This window comes from Coffea arabica, chromosome 4c (assembly GCF_036785885.1).
Source record: "Coffea arabica cultivar ET-39 chromosome 4c, Coffea Arabica ET-39 HiFi, whole genome shotgun sequence".
Taxonomy (NCBI): Eukaryota; Viridiplantae; Streptophyta; class Magnoliopsida; order Gentianales; family Rubiaceae; genus Coffea; species Coffea arabica.
Genome location: NC_092316.1, coordinates 13,986,982 through 14,009,456, shown reverse-complemented (window position 1 = coordinate 14,009,456; position 22,475 = coordinate 13,986,982). Strand labels below are relative to the sequence as shown.

At 32.9% G+C, this 22,475-nt stretch overlaps 1 protein-coding gene and 1 long non-coding RNA gene across 5 annotated transcripts; both read left to right on the top strand.

The window, feature by feature from the left end:
• The first annotated feature begins 7,413 nt into the window (after positions 1–7,413).
• LOC113740170 (4-hydroxybenzoate geranyltransferase 2-like) lies at positions 7,414–12,704 on the top strand. 4 transcript variants are annotated; one of them, XM_027267695.2, is made up of 9 exons: positions 7,414–8,019; positions 8,742–8,863; positions 9,451–9,520; positions 9,672–9,821; positions 9,993–10,128; positions 10,277–10,360; positions 10,702–10,773; positions 10,858–10,938; positions 12,366–12,704. In XM_027267695.2, exons 1-8 carry the CDS (start codon positions 7,468–7,470, stop codon positions 10,866–10,868), a joined length of 1,197 nt encoding a protein of 398 aa, XP_027123496.1. In that variant the 5' UTR covers positions 7,414–7,467; the 3' UTR covers positions 10,869–10,938; positions 12,366–12,704. The 4 variants fall into 4 exon arrangements, with proteins under 4 accessions (XP_027123496.1, XP_071902201.1, XP_027123495.1 ...); XM_027267694.2 differs by having other exon boundaries at positions 7,415–8,019; positions 10,277–10,373; XM_072046100.1 differs by lacking the exon at positions 10,858–10,938 and having other exon boundaries at positions 10,702–10,793.
• A 4,549-nt stretch (positions 12,705–17,253) lies between these two features.
• Positions 17,254–19,267, top strand: LOC140004926 (uncharacterized). Its single transcript, XR_011812744.1, has 2 exons — positions 17,254–17,701; positions 18,787–19,267. It is a non-coding gene; the product is annotated as an uncharacterized lncRNA (long non-coding RNA).
• The last annotated feature ends 3,208 nt before the right edge of the window (positions 19,268–22,475 follow it).

Here is a 22,475-nt window from a genome sequence, read left to right as displayed (position 1 = left end):
ATCTGTTTCTGGATGATACGCAGAACTATAGCATAAACTCACCCCTATCAGCCGAAATAGTTCCTTCCAAAAATTGCTCGTAAAGACCTTGTCCCTATCTGTAACTATAGTTTCAGGCAGACCATGAAGCTTATACACTAGTTAGTGGTTGTTTGCAGTGATTTTTGGTGGAGACTAGAGTGCAAAGATGGCTAGAGTTGCGGCGGTGACAAGTCTTGGCCATGAAAAATGGAGGACTTTGTGGTAGTGGTGGATTGGTGGTTGACCATGACAAATGGAAACTTCCGCAGTTCCTCGTGATTGTTTTGTGAAAAGCAGAGATGGCTAGACGTCCAACATTGTGGTGATGGCTATGATCGGCGGTTCAGTGGTGGTATAGATTGTTAATGGCTGTAGGGTGTGGCGGAGAGGCAAAGGCGAAGTGAAATCGAAGAAGAAGAAGTGAAGATTCGGGAAAAAAAACCCTAATCCAAGTTTCTATTCTTTTGATATATGAAATGTCATATATGCCCTCCCTTATCAAGCCCACATGAGGTACTCAAATAACGAAGGATCTAAGCTTACTCGGCTCGATTAGTTATCAAGTATATTTCTAGTTTGAACTCGACTCGTTTACTAAAATTAACGAGTCGAGTTCGAGCCTTATTGAGTCAAGTTCAATCTAGTTTTTGAGCTGCTCGTTCTGTTTAATAGTATTAGTTCCACTAAAAGTATTAGAACAAATGTTAGACCTAATATTATTTGCATAGGAAACCATAGTGAGGTATCAAGATTCCTGCCAAAAGTAATAACTAACTCATGTGAATGCCTATTTATTCATCCATTTCGTATTCATTCTAAAAAAAAAAAAATAGATAATTTGATAATTTCTCCCTCTGAAATCTTTACTAACTCATGTACCAAATTATATTGAACCACTTTTGGCATTAACATTTTAATAAACTCTGAGTGTGTTTGGATAATAGATTATTTGGGATAAATTTAAAAAAAAAATACTATACCACTCTTTTTACATAATATATGTGAGAAAAAAGATGGTTGGAAAATGTGTTGATAAGATAAGCAAATAAAACTTGGTAAATAATCTATAGTGTAGTAGGAGGGAAAGCATGAATCGATATTTCACTATATGCATTCCAATTTAATAATTCAAATACTGATTTAGAAAACAATAGAAAGTATTATTATGTCATAATCATAAAAAAAAACACTTCTCAACCCCAAACCTATGGGTATAATTGAGTCGAGTCGAACTTGAGTTAAAAAACTTGGACTTGAACTTGAGCTCGTCGAGTTCTTGAAAGTTAAACTCGAGCTTGAATTCGATTTTATTTTGCATTACTCGAACTCATGCTTATTGAGCCCAATTGAGTTTAAGAAATATAATTTTATATTTTATATAATTTTAAATAAGGGACAAAATAGATATTTCATGCCAATAAATAAAAAAATTTAAAATATATATATATGTGTGTATGTGTGTGTGTGTGAAGCTCGATTAAACTCGACGACCTTTCTAACTTCACATATTAAGTTTGAACTCGACTCGTCAAGTAGCTCGAGTTCGATCTCGAACTCAATCAATGCGAGTTTAAACTCGAGTTTTGATCGAGCAAGTTTGCCAACTACTCGATTAAACTCGACTCATTTGCATCCCTAGTCACTACACATAAATAACTTTTGGTTTTGTGATATTCCATAGATACCCCTGTGGGGAAATTCTTGGAGAATTTGACAAACAATCCCTTATTTTTGGTTAACGATGGAAATGAGCCTAGGTCTGTTTTTCTTCTTTTGACAATGGATTTTAATATTTGTTTTTCCAAGGTTCTTGTACCATTTTTTGGTTGTTTTTTGGAGATTCCAAACATATTTGTGTCATGGAGCCAAAAAAAATGTTTGTGTCTATATCAATTGTAACAAGTATCAATGAATCAAATTTTGATTTTGCAAAATTTGGAAATATATGATAGGTATCACTCAAAAATCCAATAGCTTCATAAGTTTTAAGAGAGATACTATTATATTAATTTGAGACATAAGACATGCATATACTTATATTTCTCAACTTTAAATTTTTTTAATATTAAATAAACAATTGTTTTCATGAAAAAGGGAATAAGTTAATTTCCCTATATTTATTCGATATTTAATAAATAACCAAAGTTATTAGACCAAAGTTAGTTAAAAAAATAGTTTTAAAAGAAATTCTTCATATAAAAGTTAATACAAAGTTAAAGAATACCTCAATTTAATAATAATAATAATAATAATAATGACGTTTGCCTATTCATTACTCTTGATAAAATATAGGAAAAAACTCCTTTTTATTTCTTAAATTTTCAACCTAATCGAGTTAACATGAACACTGGCACTTGTAATAAATCAATTAAGGATATATAATTGATCTATAAAGTGTTTTTACAAATTTTTCAAACATACTTCTGTTTATATAAAAATAAGATTTACATACTTATATAACTGTAAAAATGCACAAATACATCATTATATAAGTGTGCGTGCGTGCGTGCACGTGTTGCATATACCTACGCTCTATTTAAAGATTGAAAATTACATAGTAAATCATATGTAAATAATTTATTTGGTGAAATTCTTTTGATCACAAATTTAAAAAACAAAATTTTAATATTTTTTACCAAGTAAGTGTTTTCAAATTTCTTATTAGATCCAAAATATCTAACATATTACGTCTAACTAATAGTCATCTAACAATTAAAAAAATCTCTATGTCTAAAAATAAACAAGATGATAGATCTAATAAATCAAAATATAATAAACTAAATCAAAGTTAGATTTTTGTCTATCTAACTTGTGTATTTGCTTTTATATGCATTTTCCTATAGCCAAATAGGCAAATCTTGCAAATTAAAATTGAAATCAAACCCAAAAATCATTTGGAACTACAAATTAAGAGTAAGATTGGATTACCTAAACTTCTTCGTTGTTCAAAGACAACGCTTGGCTAATCAGACCCAAATAAGCAAATCTTGCAAATTAAATAGAAATCAAACCCAAAAATCATTTAAAACTACAAACCAAGAGTAAGATTGGATTACCTAAACTTCTTCGTTGTTCAAAAACAACGCTTGGCTGATCAGAAAAAAAATGTTATCACAACCTTTGATCTCGAAATAAATGGTATATAAAAATGAAAATCCTGCAAAATAGAGCATAGAATTAAAGAAGATTTCAACCAAATCTTCTATCATTAATTTTGAAATGAACAATTAATTTTTTTTTAAAGTTTAAGCTAACCTAAACAAGTAGGAAATGTTGAGATAAAGAGAGAGTGGCGCAAGAGACAACAATTGACAGAGCGGAGAAGAAATAAGATTTTTCCCTAATTAAGTGTATATACAGACTTAGAATTTGATTGAACCACTAGGTGAATTAACCATCCAATCTAATTATATGAATTGAAAAGCCACAGCAACTTGTTTCTTCTCAAATACATTGGTTTTAACAATTTAAGCAATAACGACAAAAAACTTTTGACACTTCAAATTGCTTTATATGTGTAATTGAAAGAGAACCAATTGAGTTTTTTGCTTTTATTTTCAAAGTTTAATTTTCTTGTCAGAAATTTTCTAGCCTTAGTAATTTTTAGTTGTATATGATGATTTATACAAGAGTAAAAATTTGCATAATACCAATTTTAATTAGTGAAAAGTTTAAAAGTACGATTAAGTTAATTCATAAAACCCCAATAATTATGATTAAGCATGTCAATGGGCCAGATCTTATCCAAATTCAATCCCGACTCAATATACTTAGGTAGGATTTAAGTTTAATTTATCAAACCCAAACCTAAACCCTATAATAGAGTCATTGGTTTGGGTAAGGTCTGATTTTCTATGATTCATGCCTAAACTCATATCCAAATTAGAACTTATCTAGAATGACTTTTAGATTGAATATAGTAAAACTTCATGACTGTTAGATTAAAGGACACACTCTTAATTTAAGAAAACACTACCTAATCCAGCCTAATATTGCATTCAACTTCTTGAATGTTAATTTTATTATTTGAAAACAAAAATTTAATATTATTTATATTATATTTTAGCTCTATATATATTTAAAATATTATTACTTTAATTCTTCACTATATGTATAGAAAAATACTCATGAATATCTAATGGATATCCAAACCTATGACATTTGGATTTGGATTTACTTTTTCAGACTCATAAGGTTTTGGGTTTGGGTCTAACTAAATTTAATAGGTTTGGATCTGAATTAAAGAGATCCAATCCAAATCCAAACCATTGATATGCCTAATTATGATAACCAAGTCATTTTTTTTTGGTTAACTAGTTTAAGAGCCTCATGTAGTTCCACGCCAATCATAATATATATGTCTTCCAATATTGACTTTTAGATTGTTTCCTAGTAAACTATCTTACCCATGTTGGTATATTAAAAGTATCTTTTAAGATTTATTATGAGAAATGGTAGAAAACAAAGATTAATTGTGCTTGGAAATAGGAAGCAAATGTATGACATGTATAATAATTCATCTAATGAATTGTCATGGTATCTCATTTAACAACATATTCATTATATCTACGAATTTAATTTGGCAATCATAATTTGCTATTATACGAAAGGAAAAGTTGTAACAACACCTTTGAAATATCAAATGTGTCACCTCGCCTTACAGTTAAGTTCTTGCCTAGTATATATCTAAATTTATAGTAGCTTTATGAAAATGTGTCTAAATCATATAAATTCTACTAGGGCAGAGGTGCTATACAAACCTATTTTCTTTTGTTTAAATTTATTTTTGGGAAAATCGTCCAAAACGTCCTTCACATTTTATAAAATAACTTTTTTCGTCCCTCACTTTTAAAAGTGTAATTTTATATCCCTTACATATTCACATCGGACAAATTTAGTCCCTAACTAGGTTTCCGATCATTTTTTGGCCGGAATCCATTATGTGCAAGGCACGTGATCATTTTTGAAGGGTAAATTTGTTAAATTATATTATACATAATTTGATCTATAGTCCTTCACATTTTATAAAACAAATTTTTTCGTCACTCACATTTTATAAAATGATTTTTTTCATCCCTCACATTTCACAAAATAAATTTCTCCATCCCTCACATTTCAAAAAATGAATTTTTCATTTCTCACTAATTATGTGTGTGAATACATTTTTTTAAACACATGTATATGTTTATTTGATTTTGCTTAATAATAATAGCATAAACACATGTATGTAATTGGCCCCAACTTGTGGGGCTATCTTCTCTTTTTGTACGATTATGACTAATATTTACCAATAGAATCTTAATTTGCATATTCTTATTGTATTTTGACCGAAAATAGCTTTATTGGCTAATTTGACAATGAATGCAAGATTATTTACTAACTAATACCAGATGAAATCAAATGATCACGTATAATATATGGTATTCGTATTGTTAAGTGAAATCAAATAGACACATACATATATTTATGCTATTTATATTATTAAGCAAAATCAAATAGACATATACATGTGTTTAAACAAAATGTATTCAGACACATTTTTTTTAGGGTTTCCCTCACATACATAATTAGCGAGGGATAGAAATATTCATTTTGTGAAATGTGAGGGATGGAGAAATTCATTTTGTGAAATGTGAGGGACGAAAAAATTTGTTTTATAAAATGTGGAGGACTATAGATCAAATTATGTAAAATATAATTTGACAAATTTACCCTTAAAAAATGATCACGTGCCTTGCACATGATGGATTCCGGCTAAAAAATGATCGGAAACCTAGTTAGGGACTAAATTTGACCGATGTGAATATGTAAGGGACATAAAATTACACTTTTAAAAGTGAGGGACGAAAAAAGTTATTTTACAAAATGTGAGGGACGTTTTGGACGATTTTCCCTTTATTTTTTTGTCTTTGATTGATACTATGATCTCTTGTTCTAATTCTTTTATTGGTTTTCTAGTTCTTATAATCATTCTTTGTTCTTGTCATTTCATTTGGGACCCTAGTTATTTTTTTGCCACCTTCCTCCTATCATTACCAACTTGCTATCATTGACCATAACTATATTATTTTGACTAGTATAATCTAAATCTACAACTCTAATCCCCTAAAGTCGAATTAGAGAAGTATTAAGTAGGAACAACAGCGAGTAGGTTAAAACCAATACCCATGAGTACTTGATCCGATGATTAATACGATTAGACGATTGATAGGCAATATGTTAGGATTTGATATTGATGAGGAGTTACTGACAGATAATTCGATAGGTTTAGTAAGAGAATTCTAAAAGATAATACCCGACACAGACACACACACACACACACACACACACACACATATATATATATATTGAGGAATTAATACCTCTATAAAATATGTTTATTCTCTTTAGTTTGGATTCAATTGGCACATATGTTTGTCTTATAGACTATTATTCGTCATGCATTTTACATAACTCTTTGTTGGAAAATGTGGGATAATTATTTGAGTCTTCTTTTGGAGGACCGTTAAATTTTCCCTTCATAAAATGTTGAATTTCTCTATGATTTTACCCAAATTTAAAATTCAACGTAGTGTGTTGATTTAACATGATGTCTACTGATTTTAGTTTGATGAAAACTAATTCTTTTTTTTTTAAATTATTCAAATTGGCGGGTAGAGGGTACCCAATGAGTAATTCTAAAACTGAAACGAAAGAATTTGGTAATAAGAGTTCAAACCCACAGGGTTACCTAATAGGGTATAGTAAAAAATTTAAATATACAAATTACGATTTGGTAAGAGGAATTCTTGAGAGTACCTAATCTCCTACTATCTAAGGATATAATCGAGTCGAATTGAATTCGAATAATGTACTACTCAATTTCAACTCGAGTTAAAAAACTTGAATTCGAACTCGAACTCGAACTCCAGCTCATTGAGCTCGTGAAAAATAAGCTCGACCTCGAGCTCGATTTTATTTTACATTACTCGAGTTTGAACTCGAACTTATTCTTATTGAGTCCACTCAAGCCTAATCGAATTTAACAAATATAAATTTATATTTTATATAATTTTAAACATGGGACAAAATAGATATTTTATATTAATAAATAAAAAATTAAAAAACATATATATGTGAAGTTCGATTAAGCTCGACGAGCTTTCAAATTTATATATTAAACCCGAGTTCGACTTGTCAAATATCTCAATTTGCTCAAATTCGGTCAATGCGAGTTCGAGCTCGAGTTTTGATCAAACAAACTCACGAGCTACTCAATTAAGCTCGACTCATTTGTGCCTTTACCCAAACCCATAACCCGGATTTAATTAGCTTCCTAAATGTGGATAACAAAAAATTCAGCTCCAAAAGTTCAACTTCACCCATAATTACGGGGTTTAAGTGTAAATAAGCATTCAAAAACCAACAACCAGACGAGACCCTCCACTTTCCTCCTCTCTCAGACTGATGGCCCTGTATCGGCGCTTCTCCCGAGTATATGGCAGCCTCCACCGCCATGGTCGCCTCGCCGCCGCTGCCACTCTTTCCGATCACTCCTCCGCCTGCAAAGCGTTTCCACAGCACCCATCAATTCCCTCATTTTCCAACAGTTTAACCCCATTTGATCCCACAAATTCCACGTACAAACACTTCATTTGCACTCGTTTCTATCCCGAAAACCAAACCCTAGTTCAATTACTTCATTATTCAACCCTAGCAAACCCTAAGAAGGAGAATGATGACAAGCATAGTGGTAAGAATAATGGGCTGGAAGTATTATCATGGATTGATTTGTATTTACCCAAGAAAATCCGGCCATACGCCCACCTTGCACGGCTGGATAAGCCGATAGGGACCTGGCTGTTAGCTTGGCCTTGTATGTGGTCGATTACAATGGCGGCAGAATCCGGAAGCCTTCCTGATGTGAAAATGATGGCCCTTTTTGGTTGTGGAGCTTTACTATTACGCGGCGCCGGCTGTACTATTAATGATCTTCTTGACCGGGATATCGATACCAAGGTGATGATTATTAATCTGCAAGAAGTTCAATGATTTGGTTGAATATATGGAGAATATGTTGATGTTAGTTTTGCTCTCTCTCTCTCTCTCTCAAAAAAAAAAAAAAGAAGAAAAACTTGTTAGCTTCGAATTTAGTTTAGTGACTCGTTGCTAAACTCCCATTTCTCAGCCAGACTTTGGACTGCGTTTTATGTGGTGAATATTTAGGAAGTTGTTCGATATTATTCTAGTATGACGCAGGAATTTGAGTTGAAGATTAGCAACTTTTGTGTCCAAAATTAGTTGATGGTTTTTGTTTTCAAGAAATTTGAATAGTTTTCATTAAGCTTCCATTGCTCTTTTGGTTATTGAATAAGGGCTTGATAAATCTTTAGAGCGCAATATGGGTAGCTCGGAATGAACTTGGTATTGTTAGGCTGATGGTTTGGGAATGAGGGTTTCTTTCCATCTTTGTGTTTTCTCCTTACAAATTCAGTTTATTTGGTTTTATTGTCTGCCTTTTGATCCTCATCTTTTAGCTTCTTTCAAACACTATGTGATGGATAGTTGAAATGTCATTTTCATTTGTGACCATGATTTTTGAGGATCAACAGCTGAAAAATCTCTTTTTGTTGACAGTTGAGGTTCTTTTGTGCATCTTTTCATCTATTGTCATTGTTTTCTGCACTTTCCCCTTCCTCACGCGAACTCGGTTCCTTAGTTTCCAGCATGTTATAGTGCAGGTAGAGCGGACAAGGTTGAGACCAGTTGCCAGTGGTGCTTTAACGCCATTTCAAGGGCTTTGCTTTCTTGGTTTTCAACTGCTATTAGGCCTTGGGATTCTTCTTCAACTCAATAATTTCAGGTTGTGTACTTTGCATTTGAAAGTTATTTAATTAGTATCAGCCAGTTACAAACTTTTGCAAGTCAGACTGTTGAGACTTGAGAGAGGAGGCGAAGGAGGAGAGGTAAAAATGAACCTGCCACGTTTAAAAAAAAAAAAAGATTGTGTGTGAAACAATTCAAGAGGCTAATTTATGATATAACTAGGGAATAAAGGATGCTTTCAAGAGTGATAAAGGGTGTCTCAGTGATTATATATTTCTTTGAACCTAGCCCACAGGCAATGATTAGCTCTACTCTTTGGTGGGGACCTTTGGCTCATGAATTAGTTCCTGTTCAAAACAAGATGGTTAATTGACTATTAGAAACCAATAGAGTTTCATATCATTCATCCTCTATTTGGATGCTCCAAAGGGCTATAATAATCCTATACAATGGGAATCTGCGCATTTAAGTGAATAATAACTTTCGAATATCAACAGTTTTCTATTGTCTTTGATTTTCTTAATTCTAGTTTGAATTCATGTCACTTGCTTATATTGTGTGTGTTCATCATGCATGACTTCACAAAGTTGTTTTTTCATCTGCTGTAGTATCTTGTTTTTGCAGCCAGATTTTAGGAGCTTCATCCTTATTATTGGTCTTCTCATATCCCCTTATGAAAAGGTTCACATTTTGGGTATGCATCTGAGTCTTTTTTGTTTGTTGTCAGGATTGCTCTCTCTCTCTCTCTCTCTGTGTGCGTGTGCGCGCATGTGTGCGTGTGTACTGCAATGAGCTTGTGTCAAAAATTTTTAATGTCATCTGACATTGTGTCTCTATTTTTGCAGCCTCAGGCATATCTTGGTTTAACATTTAACTGGGGAGCACTACTTGGTTGGGCTGCTATTCGAGGGAGTCTTGATCCCGCAGTTGTGCTGCCGCTTTATGCATCTGGTGTATTTTGGACACTTGTGTATGATACAATTTATGCACATCAGGTACTTAGACATATTTTATGTAGTCTAGTTGTGATACTTGTCACCTGGCAGGTGTGTTCATATTTTATCCTTGTACATATTTTTTATGTCTCATTGGTTTTAGATATGATATAGGGATAGCTTTTGTTGCTGCCTGATACTATGGTAATGATTTAAGTACTGCTTCTCCAGGATAAGGATGATGATCTTAAAGTTGGTGTTAAATCGACTGCCTTGAGGTTTGGGGATTCAACAAAAGAGTGGCTTACTGGATTTGGACTTGCATGCATTGGCAGTCTTGCCCTCAGTGGACTGAATGCTGAAATTGGTAGAAATTCACCTTTTAGTCATACTCTGCAGTTGGCCTGTAGTGGCAATAACATGTCATCTCTTCCCCTCTCCCCTTTCTTCCTATATAGAGTTATAAGTTGTTTTGTCTCTCAGCCTCATTTTCTCTTTTACTGTTCTTGGAGCAGGATGGCCATACTACGCATTTTTAGCTGCTGCATCGAGCCATTTAGCTTGGCAGATACGGACAGTTGATTTGTCATGTCGTGCAGGTTGCAACAAGAAGTGCGTGTTACCCATAGAGTTTTGTTATCTAGTTTGTTAAATTATAAGTTTGACCATTTAACTGCTGCTTCTTGTTCTTTAAATTCATTGATATCCTCTTGGAATAGAAGATAATTGCTTCCCTCAATTTTTGAGTAAATCTGATTTCAGGGCATGGTAATATTGCAATTTTATTTTAGTAGTTTTGTTTAGTCAATTGATTTACGAAGGTGTTTTATATGTGTAGCAGTTTATAATTGAGTTTTTTTTTTGTTCTTTTCTTTTTGTGCCTATGCAATCGAATGCTCTGACTTAATGACTTACTTGTTTGTCTCTTCTTTGTCTCTAGATTTGTATCCAATAAGTGGTTTGGCGCGATTGTCTATAGTGGCATTCTATTTGGACGACTCTTTTCTTAGTGGTATGGATACAATATTCAAGGTAAACTGGTGCTTATAATTGGCCTTTGAAAACTATTGACAAAATCTGCATTGTATTCTTTCAGGTTTGGTATAATTTCTTAACTGAATTGTCAATTATGCATATATACCTTAAGTCAAATAGACTGCGAGGGCTGCTGAGTAAGGTACTGAAATTTCTGTCCTCTTTCTACTCTTTTCTCGCTCACTCTCCCATGTGTGTGTCTGGGGTATGTGTCTGTATTGGTAGTGGATTTAATCTCATGAGATTTATTTTTGTTATGTTATATTGTTGGACTGGAACTTATTTTTCCTACTCTGTTTCTTTTAACCAAATTAGTTTTGAGTGCTGACTATGATGTAACCACAGAGTTCTTTCACTGCTGATAGTTGAATTGTTCCTGAAGGATTATAATATCTGCATGTGCTTTTGAGAGTTAATGCATGGAATGTGTTTTAGACTTTATTGACTTGAATTCGATATATCCTTTTGGTCTACAATTTGGCAAGTTGATGAATCATAGATTAAAGGGCAAGCAGAACTCTAAATTCTAATATGCTCGTGGTTGGGAGAATAGGCTCAAACTTTATTTGGAGGGAACACCTTAAGGCTGGATACCAACTTGTATTGCAAGTTGATGACTTGTAGACTAAAGGGCAAAGCAGAACTCTGAATTATACACATTGACTTTAGCAAGTTGATGACTATGAGCAAAAAGAACTCTGAATTCTAAGGCTTGTGCTATGCTTGAGTTTGGGAGAATAGGCTCAAACTTTATTTGGAGGGAGCACCTTAAGGCCGAATATCAACTTGCATGAAAATATTAAGTTAATATTACCTCTATCCAATTGAAGGCAAAATTCGATTGTGAAATATGAACTCATCCACATTTATGCATTTATGTGCTGAAAGTACTCAATCATTGATGACATATTCTTAAGTTTCTCATGTTGAACTGAAATTTTTAAGTTTCCTTGCCATTGACTAACAATGTAAAGGAAAGGATGACATTCAAACTGAACCACCTGATATAGCAAGTCTATCTGTCAAGATACATGGTCTTCAGCATGTGGTGTGATCTAAAATGAGCTCTGATTACCATTTCATGGTGGTGTTATTTGTTTTATAGCCCTAATGTCGGATAATTTTTCTTAGAAAAGCATGTGCAGAATAACAAGTATATTCCCAAGATATGAGACAGAGGTATTATGTACTAAGGGCTTGCATAAGCTTGTTAGCATTACAAAGTACGATGGGATGCACTTTATCATATCCCTGACTCCTGGCCCTGGATTGTGCTTTAAAAATTTGTTCATCTCAAAAGTGAATTCAGTCTTCACCTTCTGTCTGACTAGGGAAAAATACTTTTTAAGGCTTTACTAGGAAGATTTATCCATCCTTGTGTGCCAAACAAAACTTTTCCCGTGTCATCACCGCTCTGTCTCTCTCTCTCTCTCACACACACAAAATGCACTTAATTATCATCTGTCTGTACATGATCTGGTACTTCAATGTTTTCTGAATGTCTATTCTCTTGTTGTTGGTCTGTATGGAGAGAATGAAATTTTGTTTAAATCTTTGCTTTTCGGCTAGAGTTTTTGCTTGGATGGGATGAAAAAAATCACTGGCAAGGTGGTAGAGATTCAGTAATTTGCCTTGCACAAATACGTTGGATACAAGGAAGTGAGCTTCTACGTTCTTTTGTCATCTTGCTCACCGGAAATTTTGCCTAGATTTTGCAAATTTTAGTGTGCACTTCGTATAGACATGGTGCTTTTCATCTGTGTGATTTTATAGCCTTGGAACAATTATAGTTCCATACACTGTTGTTGTAAGATCTATGTATTAATAGGATGTGCAAATGTGAAGGACAATGTAACAGTTTGTCAACAAACCCTCTCTAGAAAAGTCGAATTTTGATTGTTTACAGTTTGTCCTGTTCTTCTATATCTACTGTTAAATATCTGTAGTTGTTTTCGTGTAGTAGCTGTTGAAATATGAATAATGCTTGGTTTTTTTATTAGGTTGCCAGAAGGTAATAGACTGCGATCTATCATCTCCCCCCCCCCCCCCCTTTTTTTTCCTGTAAGTGAGAAGTGTTGAACTCAGGATCTCCTACCTACAATTCTTCGCTTTACCACCCAACACAATACCCTCCCCGCCTGGAGACATCAAGTTTCTAGTAACTCAAGGCTGGCAACTCACCCGGAGGATATAAAAGATCTTAACTCAATGTTTAGGAAATGCTCATTTGATAGCCTACCTGTTGAAGTGAATAGGCTTGGTGAAAAACTGAGTAAACTAGCTATGCATATACTTTAGGGTTTGTCCCACATCGGAGTTCCGGGGGGGTTTGGGTTGGGTTTATTAGTTCCCTGTGAGACCTCAAAAGATACCGGCTTTTGGAGTTCTCATGGGATTTAGGGTTAGTAAAAACAATGCCGAAAAGTCTTAGGGCTTTGGTTAAGAGAGCTATGCATATACTTTAATGAGGAACTCTAAGTTCGTTATCTCTATCGTTTCTGGAAAAAAAAAAATACCCTCTCCACCTCTTGTCTTTGCCAAAGCTTATATTTTGGTGAATGAATTGTTCACTCAAAATGATGATTCTTTTTTCCTTTTTTTGATAATATTTTTTAAAACTTTATTAATTCACTAGTACAAAGCATCGAACATAAAAAAAAAAGACTCAAAATATTAAAACAGAAGGATAACATGTAATAAATGTAAACATATATAAGGAAAAAAAACATGGTATGCGACGTTCTCATTGGATTTCATAAATTATATATATATATAAAATCCTTTTAAATTCGTTAGTTATAAATATACATCCGTATTCCTACGGTGTCGCTACAACTTTTGGGCCGATGTTGTTTAAATTCGTTGTTGGCCAGCCCAAACAGTACACCTTCTAAATAAGCAGTAGTAATAATCAACAACCTCTTATCTTCCCTTTTTCATTTTCCTTCCTTTAATAAAAATTGAAAAGGAAAAAAAAACTTTTTCGGATTAGGAAATTAAGAATCATGTCAATCCAATTAATATCCAACAACATTCCAAGAATTGGTACCATTTTAGTAATTAAATGTTATGCATGAAGGTACAAGCATGTGATACTTGGTAAATATGATCATGAGTCAGATTTGGGCCAGAATTGAATATTCTGGACCCAAATCCATGTATTTGTACTTGTTTCGGATTCAACCCATATATTTGATAGGCTTTATACTTGATCTTTCGGATCCAGATCTGGATCCGATCGGGTCCAAATATGGGATTGGATATACCTGTACCGGAATTTATATATTAATATGTATATATATTTTATAATTATTAATATGTATATATATATAATATAAGATGTATATATATATATATATATATATATATATATATTGTAACTATTAATTCATTTAAACAGGTTCGAGAGGATACAGGTCAGAATTTAATATTTCGTATTTGACCTGCTTTTTTATTAGGGAAAATAGGTCCGATAAACATAATTATATCTATATTCATACCCGAGGAAAAATAGCAAATTCGGACTAGGTTCGGGTCCAGACCCGACCGTTGACAGATCTAATACTTGTTACCTCTTAACTTTTCCTTTCCGTTTCATCTTTTTATTTTCTTGCTGATTTTTCTGGGCCATGTATGCCCTTTCTAGTTACTACAAAAATTTCAAGTCATTGGTCCATTAGAGAAAAGATGGTAAAAAGAGAGAATCTTGATTTCCATCAACATCTAGTTGAAGATTTGATGTCTTTGTTGAGGTCCAACCCTCCAAGAAAGCAAATCTGATCTGACTCCACAAAGGACACAAGTAGAATGATAGCTTTCATCTCACAGCAGTATACAGAATATAATGTTCAGTATGACTACAACAACCACTAAAAGGACTTGAATTATTACAACTACTTAAGTAGCTCTAATTGCACCAATGTGGTGGTTATGCCATGGTCTGGTTTTACATTCTTATCATCATCATCTTTTAGTTCAAGGAAATGATATCCTGCAAGGAAAAAACATGTTCTATTTGTCTATATTACCCTCAAAACACATTATATTCACACCGAATTTCGGCTTGTTTTGACCTCAATTTGAAAATCTTAATAATAATTTGTACAGATTCTGTTTGAGAAAGGTATCTCCCAATTAATCAAAATCAAACAGTTTGGTGCATTATATTGAACAGCGACGACCATGATATTCCCTATCTATTCATACAAATATATCATTACACAGCACATCAACATTGATAGAAAATATTGTTGATGGATGAAAGCTATTACTGTAAATTATCATCTTGTTTCTGGCTTAGTGTTTAATCAACAAAACAAGTGATTCTGTTCATGCAACATACAAATTGAGAAGAATTTTCCAGCTGAGTTATCAAGAAAGTTGATGAGGACGGCTTGATCCCACATTTTTGACACATTGTCCCTACCAATAGAATCAAAGAAATTCCTACCCCAAGAAAAAAAAAAAGAATCAAAAGAAATGCACATGGATGTGAATCATTTATTTGTCATGTTCTTACTTCTACCCATGTATGGAAGAGAAAACCTTTTTATAATTGTGTGTGCCCACTTTTCTCCAGACCCATGTCGATGGTACTGTACATAAAGGTTAGATCCTTGGAATCCTAGCTTTTTATGATTAGACTACACTAAGCCATGCCAAACAGAGATTGATAATGATTTAGGTTTAAATTATGTGCGCACGTCTTAATTAAGCTTATCTTGCATGATGACGACATATTCCGCCACTAATTTTCAAGGGACTGGATTAATTGTGACATAAGTTAGATGTAATTTTAATGTTACTATTACTTGTGCTCACAAATATTCTAAGATATGATGATAGAGAATATATTTATAAGGATAAACTTGACATTCCGCTAATTTGAACATTTTAGGATGAAGTTGAAAAGAGCTTTCCTATGATGTTTTTGAGGAATGGAATTCCAACCAAAAAAAAAAAAAAAAAGGTTGGAGTGAGCATTTCAAGGGAAAAGTGGCCTTTGCTACTTAAATGATTCATACCAAACTTGGAATGGAATGAATAAGTTGGAAAGGCTTTTTCTTTCCAAATCATTCCTGCGTCCCAAACATAAGTGTGTTAATGAGTGCACCCATTGAAGACCCCGTCAGATAACAACAATGGTAAAAGCTTTAATTTTTACTAGCCTAATTTATGGGGAGGTATGTGAGAGTTGAAGGAAATTCTAGACAAACTAGGGGTCACAAACTTGATAAATTGAAAATCTTTAAAAATTTACTAGTCTAATTTCAAATTTTTACATGGCTAATTGAGTTTCTCTGCAATTACTAATGACAATTCCACCATAAAATGTATGAACTAACATAAAAGACGTACATATCAAAACATCAAAATAAAACTCTAGTTACTAAACCAAAATCTCCTCTTCCTTAATTTCTCTCTCCTCCTTTAGCTCTTCTCTCAAGAGGCCTCCCTTATTAGGGTTGTCTACCTTCCGTAAATTCTATTTTCACTTTGTTGTTTCTAATAAAGTTCCTCCTAATTTTTTTAGTGAGAGTTTTCTATTTCTCCCATGGGTTCCTAGTAAGAATTTTCTATTTTCTTGTGAGTTTCTAGTAAGATTTTTGTGTAATTTTTTATTTTATTATTAGATCTAACTTTATTTTAGATATGATTGTTAGGTCTAAATTTTTTTTTTTAGATCTTAGATCTATCTCGATAGATATCATCATTATTGGAGTTTAAAACAGTTGATTGGCAGATTTGACAATTGCAACATGTACACGAGGGAGCTGTAACGATTTACCTTGTTAGAAGACATATCAAAATTTCTTGTAATTTTCATATTTGTTCACAATTTTGCAAATTTTTGTATCTGTTAAATTACAGATGTATTATTTCTAGTGATGTTTAACCTACCATTAGTACAGATTTCTATGATGTAAATCAAATTGTACTGGACGATTTTCAGTAATATCGTTAATAACATTTCATTTTTATCGAAGAATAAAATAGAAATATTATATTATCAACCATATGAAAATTTGTGTTTTTCACACATTATTATCTAATCTTTCCAATTATAATTTTGGTGTTTACATCGATTATATTAGTACATATTATAGGATTAATTTTCTATATACTGACAATATGCATATTATCACCGGTAGATATATGACAATTAATTTAAATTTGAATTTAAAATTCAAATTTTACATATGTATTATACATTTAACCGTGACAATATATACACAGTCACTTAATGTGTACAAGATTAACTCCACATTACACTGTTATGAACCCGGTCTGGGTTGGTGGTCAAATCGGTCAAGCCGGTAAACCGGGCATGAAACCGAGTTGGTTCTACAATTGGATCGAGTTGCTTGCAGCTTGCTTGTTTGGAACCATTCAACCTAGGCAATTCAACCGCTAACTCGCCAAATCCAACAATTATTTCTTATCCCAGCAGGTTTTTGTAATATTTATGGAGTGACCTTTTTATCCAATTTGTTTAATTTCACCAGGCACCATTTTTAGCTTCATTGTCTTTTCGATGTGATGCAAACCAAATTACCAATTGAATTACAATTAGTTAATTACGGGACAATTGGAATTGGGAATTTGGGAATTAAGAATTTCTCTTTCTCTTGAATCTCTTCTCTCTTCTCACTTTCTCTCCCAAATCTCTAGCAGCTTGACAAAGACGGACGAAGAAATGAAGAAGCAAATCAAGTAATAATTCCGCTGTGTTTGCTGAAATGAAGCCTTGACCTCTGCTGACTGCTGAAGCTTTTCCAATTTCCGCTGTGTTTGCCGGCTACACACGCGGACCTTTATTTCTCCGCTCCTCCCCAAAGCCCTGAGCTTCGTGGATTCTATAGTGTAGATTCTGTACTTCAGCAGCTACCGGTGAAGCCTTGAAGGTAATTAATCCATGTTGCATGTAGATTTTTTAGCTTTAATTAATGGTACAATGAGGCTACTTGTCAATCGACCAACATTCGGATATGATCATCTGCATCCTGATTGCAGAGATGAACTGCTAGTCAAGAATCTAATTCCACCTTGACATGCTTAAAACCCAAATCTTGAGCAGTTTGTAAATCGAGCACTTTTTTTTTTTTTTTGTCCTGGAACATACTTCCCTGCACTATTTAGTGGCCGAACCATCTAAACGAGGATAGTAGGCATGGATTATGTCATTTGAACTAGTAAACTTGTTTCTCCAACTAGGAGCATAGACAAATGTAGTTGACACTTGGCAGTGGCGGGAAGCTCCCATAATCTGTCAAGAATATATGCTCTACTTTCTTTTCTAGTTTCATTTTTTACAATAGTTGGAATCCAGTAGGAAAGTTTTAGGAATGAAATAGCTGCATTTACTATCAACTGACCAACTGGTGAGCTATACTATTATAGAATATAGAATTTCTACACTCAATCATTTCACTTTTGCTAAATACAATATAAATTGAGTGTATGGTTCATTGGTTGGTGTTAATTATGTAAATGAAACTCTAAATTTGGTTGAATTGGATGCTGGAGACTAATAATGAAGAGAATGAGGGAAGAAATGATCCTAATAAAGGCTGTGATATGTCAAATTTTGATGATGTCGAGGAATTTGGTGGTACTAAATTCGGCTATAGTTAAGAGCCATGGAGACGAAGTGATGAACAGTAAATGACCTATTGAAGTGATAAACTGCATTATTGTTGTTTATGTTTATTAGTTTATGTTTGGTGGTACTGATTTACTGAATTGATTGTTAATCATGGCCATGTTTCAATGTTTGAGACAAGTTTTGTATGTTGAAAAGTTTGAAATATGAACTATATCATGTCAGAATGTTTGAAATTTGAACTTTGAATTTGAAATTTAAACTTTGAAACTTTGATTGCTTAGCTATCAGATTGTGTACAAGTTTCTGTACTTATTATAAATTGCCATTTATAATTTTTTATATTTATTTAATTATATTATATATATTTTTTATTACACACTGTAGTTCAGTGGTTCAACCAGTGATCCGATAGTTAAACCGCCTACCTGTCCACCCAATCCCCTTGCCTGGTTGATGGCCGGGTTGGTGTGAATAACTATGCCACATTTTGCGGTGGAAAATGCGCAGGCCTGGATCACTCGCAAGGTATATTCTGTATTCTAGCAAGGACAAAAGATACTAGGCCGTACTCAACCGTATGTACTCACATGCTCCCTCTGCCAAATTGCCTATAATTAAATTAGTCCTATTTTGTTCTCTTCAAAAAGGCCAACCGTGTAAAGGCATCATAATCACTTGACGGTTGATTCACTGAGCCATCAGATTGTTAGCCTGGGTCAAAGTAATACTTTGATATGATACTCTTCCACTAATAAACTACATATACTGATGACCGACAATGATAATCAATCATGAAAATTAGTTTAATGGTTAGTTAAACAGGCTCAATAATGCACTCTCCAAAATTGAGAGCCTGTATACTTCATTGAGAATTATGTTTACAATTGAAAAGAACCTATTGAACTAGCTAGGGAAATTTTGGGGATAATATTCCAAGTTGGATGTTGATTTTATGCATGAATAAAAAGCACAAAAGTGTGCAGTTTGCCTTTCACAAATCAAATATTTGACACCATTTATGCATGAACAAAACTTGCCCGATGAAAAATAAACATAATATACACTTCAAGATACCACTATTGCCGACTTGCTAGTACTGCAACATTCAATTCTCCTTTCCCCTCAGACAATAATTTGCTGTACTTAAAAATGATATAGTGGTTGATCGATAAGAATCTTCTTAATTATGAGGTAGACGAAGAAACCCCCCATTAACCCTTAAATGATGCTTCACTATTAGACACAATTAAATTAAAGGTGAGATCTTTGCCATACCATTATTCACTTAATGCCGATCCTTCTCCTTGCATGTTTAATTAAACTACAAACATCATTAACACTGAAGAAAATTTTCCCAAAATTTGTTTCAAAAATTATCTAATTTTTAATTTAGAATATGCAAGACATATTAAAGATCAAAACATAAAAGAAAAGTTTAGTAGCTAGTTCATCAACTTTGCAGTAACATGGTATTATGTTTTATTGGATAATTGATTATTTTGAAAAATATTTGTTGCAGTAAAAGCACATTTTTAATAATTTTTCTATCTTTTTAATTATTTTTCCATCTCACATATATCATACTATAAAAAGTATTACAGTATTATTTAAAAATTTTCTAAATTCATATTCTTCTATATTGCTCATATTTATGCTAATAGATTGATATTTTTAACTAGTTAAATTCAGTGTAGTTACCATATAAATAGAAAATGGAGTAAAACTATGTACAGTTTTGATTGTCGATCTGGGAAAAAAAATATAAAAATTGAGGAAGGCAAAATGAATAAGAAAAGAGTTGAGGGAAAAAAAAGAAATATAAGAGCGTTTCTTACGAAAGAAACAAAACAAATCTATAAAAGTCACTCCGATTTTAATCATTAATCAAAGTTGTTAGCACTATTGGAAGATTTATTTTTGTTCCCCACATGATTCCCTTCTAACTCTTGGTTGTAGGATTTTAGCCTAGGGTCCAACGCCCTTAATTTGACTAAAATCATGTTGCAAGCAACAATTATCTCGTAATTGATAGAAGAGATGCTATATTATCACCGTCCATACCCAATTTTCTGGTAGAAGTGGATTACAATTATAAAATTGGAAGTTGTATGAATGTGTAAGGTTACTATTGTGTGACCTAAATAGGCACTAAAATTTATGGTGGTTCTAATATATATATTTGCCTGCCCTTTGTAGCTCCAAATATTTGCAGTCCTATGTCAAGTTTTAGTCTTCTTAATTATGTAGGTTGATTTAGACCAGGAATGCTATGGTTAGATTGATAATTAATCAGACATTTCTCCCCTCATCTTATTTTTGGCTCAAAATGGTACAAAACACTTGCCTGAATTTGTATCCTCCATTTTATTCATGATGGAAGACAATACCATCTTGTTTCGTTTGATTAGGTAAGATTTTGATACTTTTTTATTTGCTTAATGCTAGTCTTAATTGAGCAATTAACATCTAATCAACAAGTTGGTCACGATTTCTTGAATCACTTATTCTTTTCATTGGCGTTATATATAGTTTTCAGAAACTTTTTGTGCATAGACCTTTAATTAGTTCTTTAGCAATCATGTACGCACATACAGAGTGAAAATGCAAGATTACGGCAAGGACAATTGTCAGAAACAATCATTACAAATCTTTTACAATTTGGATTTTGCCAATAATTAAAAAATCCAAAAGGTACGGATGAGATAATGCCATGTAAATCCGACATAATTGACATATACTTTTTTTTTTATTGTAAACAGTAAAGAATTACATTGCGGTACAAGACAAGTTGTATCTTGTACATAGTAAATTATAACTTAGTTATTAAAGTTTAGGGATATTTAAAAACCTCCCCTAAGGTTTCTAACAATTGCAACTACCTCCCCTAAGATTTAAAAAATTATACTTACCTCCCTTAATGCTATGAAAAGACTATGATAGCCTTAGGGATGGCAACGGGGGCAGGCACCCGCCTCGCGGGGGGGGGGGGGGGTCATTGGGGCGGGGGGGGATTTTTCCCCCCCGTTTAGAAACGGGTATACCCCCGCCCCACCCCCACCCCGCCACCCGTTTGACAATATATATATATGTACATAATTATATATATAATGACATTATCAATTATACTACTAATTATACTTGTCTATTAATAAAAATTATTAATTATTTATACTAAATTTATTAATATATTTATGTTAAATTTCTAACTACACTTAATACAATAACACTTTTCTCTAAAAAAACACAATAATAATTTAGTGATTGTATTTGTATCAAAAATAAAAACTTGATTATTTTAGTTATATTTGTTTTATCATATGAGATTGTATTCAAATAACCTTTGTTTTATTATTTTTATGAGTTTCAATTGTGAAGTTACAATGAATAATAATTTGGTGATGTGTTGATATTTTAGTACTTGATTATTTGCTCAAATTTAATTATAATGAAATTATATAATAAATTTTTTTAACCCCACGGGTGCCCCCGCGGGAGAAGCAGGGCGGGGGCGGGGCCGGGGGAATTAACCCCCGCCCCACCCCCTCCCCATTGCCACCCCTAGATAGCCTTCACACACTTTATAAATTTTAAGTAAAACTGAGTTTAGGAAAGAAGGATGAAAATTCTTTTTGATAATATTTGTTTATCGTAAAATTCTAATGTCATCTAATCTAATATATTATACTTCATTCCCAATTTTTATGACTAAATTTATTAATCAATTTACAAAAAATGACCAACCAATTAGGAAGGCATTTGTTAAAATAAGTTTTTTCAAAAATTAATTAACCAAAAACCATGTCCAAAGTACCAAAAAAGAATGCTTTCAAAACATGATTTAAATTTTTCTACAAAAAACTAACTTGAAATTTGCACCTAATTGATAATAGTGATAGTTGACTTTTTAGCATTTAATTTGTTTTACATATCAGAGAGGGATAATATTGGATATCCATTGGATTTTTTTTCACTTACATCATCAATTGTTATAACTTTTCAAGCCTCAGGTAAGGTGGCTACAATTGTTAGAAACCACATGGAAGATTTCTGAAATTATCCCTAAAGTTAATTAC